General features: G+C 41.7%; 1 protein-coding gene across 1 annotated transcript in view; it reads right to left on the reverse strand.

Annotated features, from left to right (window-relative positions):
* Positions 1-218: 218 nt before the first annotated feature.
* Positions 219-14,553, reverse strand: part of abcc1 (ATP binding cassette subfamily C member 1 (ABCC1 blood group)) — a 122,069-nt gene continuing 107,734 nt past the window's right edge. The window contains exons 29-32 of the mRNA XM_079744587.1: positions 5,329-5,487; positions 4,955-5,121; positions 1,151-1,345; positions 219-1,074 (exon numbers count right to left, since the gene is read on the reverse strand). Coding sequence (XP_079600713.1) covers positions 966-1,074; positions 1,151-1,345; positions 4,955-5,121; positions 5,329-5,487 — 630 coding nt within the window. The 3' untranslated portion in view covers positions 219-965. The remainder of the gene's footprint in view (positions 1,075-1,150; positions 1,346-4,954; positions 5,122-5,328; positions 5,488-14,553) is intronic.

Below are 14,553 nucleotides of genomic sequence, written 5' to 3' on the forward strand. Positions count from 1 at the left end.
ATTAATAACTACCCAACCCTTGTTTGTTTTAAATGACAAAGTAATGAATTGTGTGTGTTTGTGTGCGACCACGGGTAATGTAAAAGCAATTCTGAGTAAATACACGTTAAAGTCATTTTGCCTTTATCGTAGTGCGGGGGAAATGCATCAAACATATTTAGATGTTTACAGTCCAAGCAAGTTTGAAGAATCAATAAATATGTTTTAATAAATCAGGAGATTTCCATGCCGAAAAACAATTGGATAATGAAAAAACAAAATATTGCTTAATAATAAAAGAATAAACTGCAAATTCTTGCCTTGTATTCCTGATTATTTGCAGATTAAAGCTATCCAACTAGATGTTTAAAATGTGGTACTTGGGAACCACAGGATAAACCATAAGGTATTCTGATAAATTAGGCTATTTAAATTCTCTATGCAGCAATTTATCAGGTTAAACAAATAAAATATATATATGAATATATTCTTGCGATGTTTGGGGTTGCATGAGTAAATAAAAGTTAGAGTAGCAAAGCGATACAACAAGGCACGAAAGCAACAGTTACATAAAATGTGAGAATTGCTCTTCTGAGTAATGACCAGGACTACAGCTCCCAGGTGATATTAAAGATGATGAATGAAGAGAGACAGATGGTCACTTGGCCTGATGGCACAAGCAGAGCAAAAGACGCCATTTCCACACAGAGCAGGTTCTCTGTTGGGCTCCCCCATTCACGGAACAGTTAGAAATACAGTCAGGAGATTGATTACTACTGCAGTAGCTCCATACAATTAAACATAGTATTTCTTTAACAGACTGGCTGATACAGAATCTGTTCTGTCAAAATATTTAAGAATAAATGGTTGCTTGTTTTTTGATACTACATGGCCCTGTTCCAGACCTCGGTCATGGTCCCAAATTGACTATCCAAGTCAATAATCAGTAAGATCTTGGTATGTTGAGAGATTCCAGTTATTGTCCTTCAAACCAGCCCAGAGTCTTTGGCCATCTTGTAGAAGATTCCTTTCTTAGCGATGAGATTAGTGGGGGAGTCAAATTCTGCGACCTTCCCGTTCTCCAACACCAGGACCCTAACAAAGACAACACTGATAAGATGTGATGAAACGAGATGCGACAGCATTGTGTGTAGGACATTTTTAATGCTACCTTTTATAGTCCATAATTGTGTTGAGGCGATGAGCTATGGTCAGGACGGTACAGTCGTTAAACTGTGAGCGGATGGTTGACTGGATCAGGTCGTCTGTCTCAAGGTCAACTGCTGCAGTGGCCTCGTCCAGAACCAGAATCTTCGTCTTCCTGAGCAGTGCTCTGGCAAGGCATACAAGCTGTCGCTGGCCAAGACTTCAGACATACCAGATGGACAATCAGTGACAATGTTAAATAAAACAGGTTTAAAGGGCTCTTGTCATGCCATCAGGTGTTGGTGTGATTAGCTGGTACAAGCCATTTGGCACAGGGAAGGAATGATTTTCATAGTGACATCACACGTTGGAATGTCCACCTAGATGTATGCTGGATAGATCAATCTAACAGCCTACACCGTGGACTGTAGTAAACGTTGCTCATCTATCCTTCATATATCTGGGTGGACACGCCCACTGTGAAACTATGAAAATCATTCCTTCCCTGTGCCAAACGGCTTGTACCAGCTAATCACACCCACACCTGGTGGAATGACATGAGCCCTTTAAATACAATAATGGACTCGTGTGAATGTTTTAGGTCTGAACACATTTTTAAAGATTAGGCTATTCATACCACCAGCGTTATGGCCTGCATCTGACCGGCTCAAAGAAACCCTTGTCCAATCTAACTTGGTAGGCCTACACTTGTTTTGGTGCTGAAATGACGTTTCATGACATTTCAAGTCTACTTAGTATTGATCTGCTTGGTATTAAGAACAAAATATAATTGTGAAACAATCACGTTTCAATGGCTGACACGATTTTTCTTCCATACCAATTATTGTCTCTGGTCGGTTTTGTAAAGAGCGTTGCATCAACAAACCACAAAACCAGACTTAATTTCACTACCGACATTAGTCGGTGTAGATTTGGGGAAGATTTTCATTAAAATGGCTGGTTTGGTTATCCCAAAGAAAACTGGGTTTGTGTCCATTATCCCCAGCTGCCATTGTTTCATGACAGGATAATTGTAGATAACAAGTCGGTCAGGGAAAACACAAAGTGTACAATGCAAGATATATATATATCTTTTTTGGTTTACCCTCGAAAAAATACTTACTTGTGAAGTATATTTGTTTATCCCAGAATATATATATGCGACTTAAAAAGGGTATTTATTAGTACATTTTCACTTCAATTCACTTTATACAAGGTATATATCAATGACCCAAGCAGGCACATCATATATCAGTGACCCTTCAATACAAAGTTACCCTCCACTCGATATAAGGACATGCATGCGGATCATCAGCATATCTTCAAAAGCCCTTTTTGAACCCGATAATGAGTCAAAATCAAATTTATTTGCGGTTTCTTTCAGCCAGAAAGTTTTGTGTTCGTGAATGAGGCTAGGTTATTTTGGAAGCTGGGTTTGCATCCTAAAACTAGACAGCATTTTGTCGTCTTTGCATAAGTCTGTGTGACAAAACAAGGACAGACACTGAAACCACCAGTGCAGTAGTCAGCAACAATTCCAAAATGTCAGTTATGGTACTGGGAATAGAGCATGCTGAACAGCAGCACTACAAGTTATTTATTTATAGATTTTTCATGCGACTTAATTGTTTAGGTTCTATGTGAGAGCCTTCTGTATATATTAACAGCATTTTGGGGTAATATCAGACAGGTTACCTGTGCCCTTTAGAAAAATAGATTATCACTTCAATATGAAAAAATACAGACAATATTCAAAGAGTTTTCCAGAACATACAATGTGTATATCAATTTTGTTAATATTGCCATTTGATGAATTATTTTATTGATTGAGATACTTAAGGTAAGATACTTAATGGCGGGAAGGCACGTGGCTTAATGGAGCATGGTCATGGGAAGACACATATACCAAGCGTCTACAGATACGACTAAGGATTTAGATCTGATATAAAATTATAAAGGCGAGCGGATGGTATATATGACCCATTATAAATCAATTAATGTACAGGTCAAGCAGTAGCTAATGTTCAAATGGGTTACATACTGCCATTCAGACATGCTGCCATTCAGACGTGCTGCCATTCAGACGTGCTGCCAGTCCGACATGCCGCCATTCCGACACCTTTTAGTACCGCCATTCCGACAGTCTATCAATCAGTGGCACCAACTTCAGGAAAACATTGGGGGATCATAAATATTTTGTTCAAATGTGTTCAACCAAAAGTAGCCATTTCAGTATTATTTATCTGTAATTTATTTGATTAATTCCAAATTTTGATTGGGATGATGTGAAATAACCCATTCCATCAATTGACCACTGCATTTTACGAGCGCGGGATGTGCACTTATTTAACATGCCCTGGGAATGTATAAATATTCCATGAAACTTAAAACTGGACCATTTATTAATTAGAGTTGGATTTAATCTCAATGCAGGACCACTATTGGAGTGGATTGGACGAACATTGGAATGAAATTAATTGTTTGGAGTGACGCGGCAGAACAAATCAAGGAATAGGCGCAGTTAACTTCATATCGGCCCAATGGCAATACAATGCGCTTTACAAAGGGGAAAGTCGAGAATATAGCCTGCCCCAGACCCACCCCTTTCCACACAAATTCTCGAAGGGGATCAATAAAAATAAACAGTTTTTGCCCATAGAAGGGAAATCCGTTAAACATAGACTGTAACAATATTCCCAACCTTTTTTTTTTTTTTTACCTAGGCCTATAGGTTTCCACTCAAAGGGCTAGTGAATATTCCCTCGCGGGCCGGATCCGTGTGTGTGTGTGTGCTGTGTGTGTGTGCTGTGTGTGTGTGTGTGTGTGTGTCTAAGACGTCAACCTCGTAGAGCTCTAAAAACAGAGACAAACGCTCTTCAAATAAGCCTACACATATTTGTAGGAGTGAATTTGCTCCAAATTCGATTTGTTTGCTGACAGCCTGCTGCTGTGGAATTGCGGACAGGTGTCATCGAAATTGGCCAGTGTAATAAGCCTTTAAGGTGGGAACGGTGCGGTTCATCTCGTCAGTTCAAGTATTGTTCATGATGGAATAAAGGAATGTCTTGTAATCTCCCTGCTTCTGAAATGAGCAAACATCTACGGCCAGTGCTCGTCCGCCCAGTGGACGAGCACTTTCCACTGTGCAGATTAAATCGCGCAGCATTCCACTGTGCGATTATCCCTGTTGCGTATGCCCTCTCACATTGTTGAAATCACATGCTGGATGCTTTAATCTTTCCATGTGTTTTTTAGTTATTTATCGGGCTATAATAAGACCACGTTGGCTATGTAATCGCAGACAAAAGGGGAAATTTCATAGTGGATGCTGGAAACCAGGACATTTTAGCGCCCCGACAGGCTTTTGCTGGGACTCGGGAAACGCAACTCAAAATCGGGACTGTCCCAATCACCAATGACGAATGTCAGTGTAGGACACTACAGCGCATGCAACTGAGAAAGAATCATATTAATTAATTAAAGTACAATGATAAAGAGTAATGCAATTTATATTAATGACCTCATGTCGGAATGGCGGGACATTTGAAAAAAAAGTACCTTAGGCTGCTCTGCGTGTATGAGGTTATGGGCTCAACCCCGTGCATCTCCCAAGACTAGATCTAAAGCCGACCATGGAAACGGAAATTGTCAGAGTGGTGGGACGTTTCAAAACAATGGAATTGCCGCCACTACGACAATTAGACGTCAATGTCGGAGTGGCGTTATGTCTGATTGGAAGGCGGTCCCCGGGTTAGGGTTAGCCCTAACCCTACCTCTTACACTTGGCTATAGAGTGTGTATGTACTGTATGTTAATGAACTGCCGGTACCTGAGATTCTCTCCTCCTTCAGAACATTCATGGTCCAGTTTGTCAGGAAGCCCAGACACAAAGCTCTTGAGGTGGGCCAGTTCCAGAGCTCTCCATACATCCTCATCAGAGTGTCCATCAAAGGGGTCCAGGTTCATCCTCACAGAGCCTGAGAAGAGCACTGGGTCCTGGAGATTGGAGACATGGTAGTCAGTCATAACTGCAGTATCTATGACTGTGTATATGTGTGTGTGGTAGGGATGTGTTTGAGAAGAGTCAATCATATAGCATAAATTAGATCAAGAGGCTAAACTGTTAACCTGGAATTGAGAAGAATTTTAAAAACTGAAATGAACCTTTTCTGCATGGTAAGGATTTCAGAGGGGTGTCCCTACCTGAGGTATGATGGTGATCCTTGAGCGCAGCTCATGCAGTCCTAACTCAGCGATGTCAATCCCATCAATGCAGATACAGCCCTCAGCTGCCTCAATGATTCGAAATAGACCAAGAGTCAAAGAGGACTTTCCTGCCCCTGTGCGACCGACAATACCAACCTAGGGGAATAAAACATTTATGTATGTTGTAAGTCATGAATCATAGATATGCAAAAATTAAGTGGCCATTTAGGAAGCAATTTTAAAAAATGGAAATTAATACAGAATTGAGCAAGAACGCTTGAGCCGTAATCCATGAAACAGGCTGCAATGTAATCCTTTGGGGCAATAGCACCTGGTCAATGTACGTCCTCTAAAGTGCTCGGTTTTGCTACTGAAAGACTCAGATTGTCATTATAAGAGACAACAGAGAAATACAACTTTTTTATTACCTTTCGTTTGAGCCAGTCTTTTTGTTATTGTTTCGAACAAAGTCTTGCTCAGGAGAAGTTTCATTCTGAAATCTGATTTGTTGTTGTTGCGGGAAGAGGAACAGTGAAAACATGATTTAGAGTTGGAGAGCGGTGGGCCGTAAAGAGTTTGTTTGAATACAGAAAGCGTAACTTAGGGTTATCTAAAGATTTGGGAGTAGGAGGATAGATTTTCTGACACACAACCTTTCTGAGTGAACCTTCTCATTGAGCGAGACTTAGATGAACACAATAACAAACAGACTGTAAAAAAGACAAATGCTAATAAAGAAGCTGTAATTCTCTTTAGGGATCCTTTCGATGTTGTCAGTCTCTTATACTTACAATGGGTCAGTGGCTAAAGTAAATCTTTAAGTTTGGGCTTCCATACCCATTTTCTTCTGTGTTTGGTTTTGTAAAAAAGGGAGTTGAGCTAAAACTACAATATGTTTAATATTTCCACTTAACCCTAAAGAGTGGGTTGAGGGACTCACCCTTGCCACTGTTACACACCGGGATGAATATAGATCACAAGTCAGTCAGACAGTACAAACTGTTCAGTGCAAGAATTTGTTAGATTACAATTTTTTACAGTTATTAAATAGCCGCTATTTTTTTTTTGTGGTCCTTCTAATAAAATAGGCATACTTGCTGCCAGTGGGGTTGACATGAACTTCTAAAAATCTCATTGAAAACCATCTGAATCAAACAAACAACGAACTGAGCCTGTAATTAATTATTATTAACATTAATGTGGATTGTTGTATATTTTTGTAAATACATTTCCCAGGTTTTTTCGGGGGAAAGGGAAAAGGAGAAGCATGTCGCCACGAAGGTCTTGATTGACAGGCAAGCATTACCAATAACAGACCAAACGGCCCAAAAAATACTAGAACTAAAGTTATGCTAGGTGCTCTACAAAAAGAAAGATGTACCTGTGGAATGACTAAGCCTTGCTAGCATTAGCATGTCAGCTGCTCATAGAATATTGCGCACATGACGAGTTGGCTCACGCAAGGACACACATTTCTTTCAGAAAAGGCACACGCGGCGACATGTCTGGTTAGTGTGGTTGCAAAGTAAGCCACACTATTGTTAACATGTCACAATATTTGTTTTCTTATCCTAGTTCTTGTGCGTGATTTTTGGTATTATCTCCTCAAATAGTGTTGGTATAAAAACCAAGCCCATTGCATAGATGTTCACATACAGTGGGGCAAAAAAGTATTTAGTCAGCCACCAATTGTGCAAGTTCTCCCACTTAAAAAGATGAGAGAGGCCTGTAATTTTCATCATAGGTATACCTCAGCTATGAGAGACAAAATGAAAAAAAAAATCTAGAAAATCACATTGTCTGATTTTTAAAGAATTTATTTGCAAATTATGGTGGAAAATAAGTATTTGGTCAATAACAAAAGGTCATCTCTCTACTTTGTTACATGCCCTTTGTTGGCAATGACAGAGGTCAAACGTTTTCGGTAAGTCTTTACAAGGTTTTCACACACTGCTGCTGGTATTTTGGCCCATTCCTCCATGCAGATCTCCTCTAGAGCAGTGATGTTTTTGGGCCACACGGATTTTCAACTCCCTCCAAAGATTTTCTATGGGGTTGAGATCTGGAGACTGGCTAGGCCAGTCTCCAGATCTCAACCAAAAATGCTTCTTACGAAGCCAATCCTTCGTTGCCCGGGCGGTGTGTTTGGGGTCATTGTCATGCTGAAAGACCAAGCCACGTTTCATCTTCAGTGCCCTTGCTGATGGAAGGAGGTTTTCACTCAAAATCTCACAATACATGGCCCCATTCATTCTTTCCGTCATACGGATCAGACGTGCTGGTCCCTTGGCAGAAAAACAGCCCCAAAGCATGATGTTTCCACCCCCATGCTTCACTGTAGGTTTGGTGTTCTTTGGATGCAACTCAGCATTCTTTCTCCTCCAAACACGACGAGTTGAGTTTTTACCAAAAAGTTCTATTTTGGTTTCATCTGACCATATGACATTCTCCCAATCCTGTTCTGGATCATCCAAATGCTCTCTAGCAAACTTCAAACGGGCCCGGACATGCACTGGCTTTAGCAGGGGGACACGTCTGGCACTGCAGGATTTGAGTCCCTGGGGGCGTAGTGTGTTAGTGATGGAAGCCTTTTTTACTTTGGTCCCAGCTCTCTGGAGGTCATTCACTAGGTCCCCCCGTGTGGTTCTGGGATTTTTGTTCAAGGTTCTTGTGATCATTTTGACCCCACAGGGTGAGATCTTGCGTGGAGCCCCAGATCGAGGGAGATTATCAGTGGTCTTGTATGTATTCCATTTCCTAATAATTGCTCCCACAGTTGATTTCTTCACACCAAGCTGCTTACCTACTGCACATTCAGACTTCCCAGCCTGGTGCAGGTCTACAATTGTGTTTCTGGTGTCCTTTGACAGCTCTTTGGTCTTGGTCATAGTGGAGTTTGGAGTGTGACTGTTTGAGGTTGTGGACAGGTGTCTTTTATACTGATAAGGAGTTCAAACAGGTGCCATTAATACAGGTAACCAGTGGAGGACAGAGGAGCCTCTTAAAGAAAAAGTTACAGGTCTGTGACAGCCTTGTTGCCAACTACAAACCAGATCTTGCTGGTTTGTAGTTGACCAAATACTTATTTTCCACCATAATTTGCAAATAAATTCTTAAAAAATCAGACAATGTGATTTTCTGGATTTTTTTTTTCATTTTGTCTCTCATAGCTGAGGTTTACCTATGATGAAAATTACAGGCCTCTCTCGTCTTTTTAAGTGGGAGAACTTGCACAATTGGTGGCTGACTAAATACTTTTTTGCCCCACTGTATATCAGTGAGCTGTACTGCTTTTTTACTTAATACTAACAGTATTATTATTTAATATGGAAAGTGAATGTGAATGCTTGTTACGTGTGTGGTTGTTTTCCTGTGTCTTCCTGTGTTTTCTGTAGGTCTCACGCCATTGGCTGTTCCTCCACCATCGTCCAACCCCCTGTCCAATCTGGGAGCTGTCTGATGGCCAATCAGTGTCATCAGGCCTTGATAACCTGCACCTGCCTGTCTCCATTGTAACACGCCATTGTCTGCCTGTTTGTTGGCTGTGTCATGCTGTTGCCTTTGTTTTTGAGATGCCATAGGGGTTTGGGTGAATAGGTAAGATACCCTTGGGTGTACACTACCATCACGTAGTTTCCCTCTGTTATCAAATCAGGTTAGAAGCGGGGCCACCCTCTGTATGTATTAGCTAGGTTGTATGTGTGCACTAGTTAGTTGTCACTTTATCTTGTTTTCTTTGATTTGGATCCGCTTATAGTTCCCTATTCCCCTTGGCGGAATGCTCGCCAAATAAATATACCTATGTTTGCTGTTGTGCCATGCGTTTCTCCCAGTCAGTCCAACAGATACATGTGTTATGGTTCCCCTACTTCCCCCCCTAGACGTAGCAAGCGAACATCCTGGAGCCGTAACAATGCTAAAATCAACCAGCCCAAACTTGAACAGGAGTAGATTATTTTGGCCTATGTAGACAGGATGTATGGAGGTCTCCAAAAGTTGTCATGCAACCACACATTTTCTTCAGAAAATGCAGATGTGGCGACATATCTAGTTTACCACTGGGCTTTTATATCCCATCCTCTGGTCAATTAGTTCAATTCCATGATGAGGGTTCTTTATGTACTGTCGGGCACTTTTATTTTTTTTTATCTGTTTATTAGGTTTTGCAAGTTTTCTCACGTTAAACAAACAAGTCATAAATATGCATCCCCCCCCTCCCTCCCTCCCGTCCCCTTAGCAGAGATAAACAGTAATTAGGAGATCGGAGGGGACAGGTCCAAAACATGTGAACCAGGTCAGCAGGTGATTGTCCACAACGGTTACATGCATCACTTGTGCCAGGAAATATCCTTGCTAGTCTAGCATTAGTATAATGAATGCAATGTACAATCTTACGTTGTATAAGGCTATGTCTGGCACATATTGAGGAGGTTTGAACCAGCCCCAACACAGTCTCCCACGTCCCATCCGTCAGCTCCACCCCCAAATCCCGCTCCCAAGCGACTCTAAGATTATTAAGAGTTTCGGGCCTAATGGAATCAATTTCAGAATGAATAGGGTGATTTGGAAATTCTGGATATTGCTTTTGTAAAAAATGTCTAATCTGGAAATAGCGAAATAGATGACCTCCAGGTAAATCGAACCATTCAGATAAGTCTGAAAATGACGAGAAAGTCCCTTTGCTGTACAGATCATCAACAGTTCTGATTCCCTTGTCAGACCAGGTTTGGAAGGTGAGTTCAGTACACAATGGTTTAAACAAGTGATTACGACATATTGGGGAGTAAGAGGATGGTCTGTTAAGACCAAAGTGCCTCCTGAATTGCGTCCAAATCTTTACAGTGTGTGTAACAGTGGGCATCAAGCTGATGACGGAGACAAGCGGTAAGCTTGAACACACTAAGGAGTAAAGAGACTGCTGGGAAGAGGACATCTCCATTTGCACCTAAAGAGGAGCGTTCTCCAGAGTAGACCAGTAGAGAAGCTTCTGAATATTGCATGTCCAATAGTAATTAAGAAAATTTGGAAGGGCCATCCCACATCGACCTGGGCCGTTGGAGATACACTTTCTTAATGCGCCGCAACTCGTTTCCCAGTAGAAAGGAGGATATAGTCTGATCAAATTTTGCGAAGAAGCTTTTCCTTATAAATACTGGGATATGTTGGAAGAGATATAAAAATTTGGGCAGGACAGTCATTTTGATAAGGTTAATATGGCCAGCCAGTGAGAGGGGCAAAGTGGACCAACGCTTTAAATCGCCTTTACATCGTTTAGTAATGGGAGAAAATTGTCCTTGAAAATATGAGGAAATGATTTAGTAATGACGATGCCCAGGTATTTAAACCCAGTGTCCATTTGTTTAAAAGGAAAGAGTGAATGAGGCATTCTAGTGGCCATTGGGTTTATAGAGAAAAGTTCACTTTTCTGAAAGTTCAGCTTGTACCCTGAAAATCTACCAAACTGCTCCAGTATAGACATAATAATAGGAATGGAAGAGGTTGGATTAGATATATACAAAAGTAAGTCATCTGCATACAAGGACACTTTGTGGGTGACCCCACCTCTCGCAATACCCTCAAACCCTGCCTCACTACGAAGCCAGATAGCTAAAGGTTCAATAGCAATCGCGAACAGCAATTGCTATTGAATGCCTTTTCTGCATCAAACAAAAGGACAAATGTGGGGGATTCAGAGCTTGGTACATGAATTATGTCAAGCAATCGCCTTGTGTTAAAGAAAGAATGTCTCCCCTGAATAAAGCCTGTTTGATCAGTCGATATCAGGTCTGGGACCACTTGTCGGAGACGGTTATAAAGGACTTTGGCTAGAATTTTCTGGTCCACGTTTAGAAGTGAGATCGGTCTCCTACTGCTGCAAAGAAGCGGGTCCTTATCTTTCTTAAGCAACAGGGTTATAGAGGCTTGAGACAGTGTTCCCGGCAGCCGATCATTCAGAAATTATTCATTATACATGCTTTGTAATTAGGGGGATATAATGTGAGAAAATGTTTTATTAAATTCCACAGTGTATCCGTCAGGCCCTGGGGACTTGCCATTTTGCATGACTTTTATGGCTTCTGGGATCTCAAGAAGTGAAAAGGTCCACCAAGGTTGCCGGAAGTGTTTCATCAAGAGCTGGGTAGCAAATATTTTCAAGAGGGTTGTCATGGTCCCAAATATCTGGAGGGCATTCAGAGGAGTAAAGATCGGAATAGAAGTCTAAAAAGGTTTTTTTTATGTCTCTTGTATCTGTGAGAACATCACCAGTTGGTGATTTTATTTTAGGGATCAGTCTAGAAGCTGCAGCTGAACGAGCTTGATAGGCGAGAAGTTTACTTGCTTTGTCCCCTGTCTCAAAAATATATTGTCTGGATTAAAGCAGAAGTAATTCAGCCTTACTTGTCGATAACACATCAAACTCGGCCTGGAGGGGAAGGCGTCTATTATACAGAGCCAGGGTTGGGACTACTGCATATTGGTTGTCTAGCTGTAAAATTTCCTCAGAGATCACAGACAATTTAATTGCTTCTAAATTTTTGGCGTGTGAGACATAAGAGATTGTTTGACCTCGTAAGTAAGCTTTGAATGCTTCCCATACAGTGGACTGGGAGACGTTAGGGGTTTTATTAATTTCAAAGAAAAATCCAACTTGAGAGGTCAGGAACTCCCTAAAATTATCATTGGACAGCATTTGGGAGTTAAAGCGCCACTGAATTGAAGGAAGGAGCTTCTAGGTAGGTTGACCTCCATGGAGGTGGGGGCATGGTCCGATATAACAATGCTATGGTACTTGCAAGAATCAACCTTTGATAAAAGTCTATCATCCACAAGGAAGAAATCTATCCAAGAATATGTACGGTGTACGTGCGAAAAGAATGAATATGCCTTGGTTGATGGGAAGTTGAACCTCCAGGGGTCAGACAAGCCCAGCTGCTCAGCATAGGAAGCCATAATCCTAGCAGAGCTAGAAAGGACAGTGTCTCTGGTAGATGACCTATCAAGAGTGGTGTCTTGGACCATATTAAAATCCCCCCCTATGATTAGGAAACTTGTCGAGACCTGGTAATGTAGAAAATAATTTGGTGATAAATTGACTGTCATCCCAATTAGGTGCGTATACACAGGCAAGGACTACAGGAGTGTTTTGGATGAGACCTGGCACAATAACATAGCGGCCGTTGGAGTCGGCAATAGCGCTGAGTAGTTCAAAAGCAATGTTTTTACGAATTAAAATGGCGGCGCCCCTCGCTTTGACATTAAACTTTGAGTGGAATAAGTGCCCAACCCATCCCTTTTTGAGTCTCTGAACATCAGAGGCAAACAGTTGCGTCTCCTGGAGAAAAGCTATGTCGGCCTTAAGATGTTGTAAATGGGTCATTATTTTGTTTTAGTAACCTTGTTTGAACCCTTGACATTCCAAGACACAAAGCGGATACCCTGAGTAATGTTTTAATCAGCCATTTGGGATGTAGGAGAAGTAATGTTAGCATATTGCCATTGCAAACAAAGCCATATAGTTGTTACACACAAGTGAAGAAAAAATGAAGGAAAATAAAAATGATAAATTCTCTGCTCCCAGATCCCGCCCCCTACCGCCGGCCCTTAATGCCTTCCCCCAAACAAGGCACCTTCAACACCAAATCCCGTCACAACAAACGACCGTGTAGGTGACACAATCGTTCTCTGTCATTAAACTAACAGACTAACTCCACTGAACTACACGAAAGTAGCTTAAATTAAACTTAAACCCTGGTAACCACAATCAGTCCTATTCTCAGGAGAGAAAATAAGTCAAAGGCTACCACTAACAGACTGAATAAAATAAAAGCAGCCAGCTAAATTTGTAAGCAATACATATTGAAAACTAAGCATGAGTACAAATGAAAACCAAAATATTTAATGGTACCAAATAATACAGCTTGGGGCATATGAACATCAGAAGCGCCACAAAGTATGCTCTGCTATATAATACAATTATGTAAACATTGGCTATACTTAGGACAAAAGCAGTGGGTTGGCTTACCATCGCGCACTGTCAAACTAGGTTAACGTCTGCGTATTCCAACGTTACGTTTGAAAAAAAAAAAAAGAACAAGTAGTCCAAGAAACATCCTTAAGTAGGTTACAATATCTGTTGTCCGGTCATGCAGTCGTAGGTTGGATAGTTTTCTGGAAGAAGAGAAGCGCCGTGTCTGGGTTTTCAAAAGTGTGGACAGTTCCCTGGAAGGTAAGCCGTAGTTTGGCAGGATGGATCAGACCAAACTTAACACCCGCTTGGTGGAGTTGTGCCTTCACATCCCTAAACTCCGCTCTGCGTTGGGCCAATGCTGCAGAGTAGTCAGGGAATATGTGGATCTTTCTCCCTTTATAGGACAGTTGTCCACATTCGCGGGATGTGCGGAGAATCAGCTCCTTTGGCTGGTAATAGTGCAGCCGCACCAGCATAGCTCTCAGAGGTTTGCCCGGAGGCGGCTTGGCTGCGAGGGTATGATGCGCTCTGTCTACAACAGGCGTGTTGGCGAACGATTCGTCGCCCAAGATTTCCTTCAGGAAGGGTCCCATGAAGGCAGTCGGATTGGCGCCCTCTTCGCCCTTAGGCAAGCCAATCACACGTATATTCTGTCGGCAGGAGCGATTTTCTTGGTCGTCCACTGCAGCTATGAGTTTAACGTTATCAGCAGCCACGGCAGCGCATTGGGCCTCGAGCTCCACCAGCCTACCCGTGACCTCATTCTGTGAGGTTTTCAGGGCATCGATTTTGCTTGTATGGACATTCACTGTTGTCTGTAGTGAAGCCATTGTAGAACGAAGTTCTTTGACAATTTGTTTGCGCATGGTTAGAGCTGTTGCATGGAATTCAGCCATAATTTCCGCCTGTAGCGCTTTCACCTCAGTGCGGATGGTGGCGATCATGCCTTCTCCGCCATTTCACAGAAGAGTCGTCGGCCAATTTTGTCGACATACTGCTTCCCCTGCGGCTTTTGTTTCTCCCAGACATCAATAACTAGTTAATACTTGTTTAAAGCATTCACGTGTAACGTTTCGAAGATGTAGTAGCTATATTTATTAAACAATATTGGAGAATTCAGTGGAGAGGCTTCAGAGCACGTCCTCACTCGGCCATGTCAAAACCGGAAGCCCTGCCAGGCACTTTATTTACAGTCATTGCTCATTCTTTTTGCATTGTGGAATTATTCATCAAATGCATCAACAATCTCCATA

Source organism: Pollachius pollachius, assembly GCF_949987615.1.
Source record: "Pollachius pollachius genome assembly, chromosome: 10".
NCBI classification, from domain to species: Eukaryota; Metazoa; Chordata; class Actinopteri; order Gadiformes; family Gadidae; genus Pollachius; species Pollachius pollachius.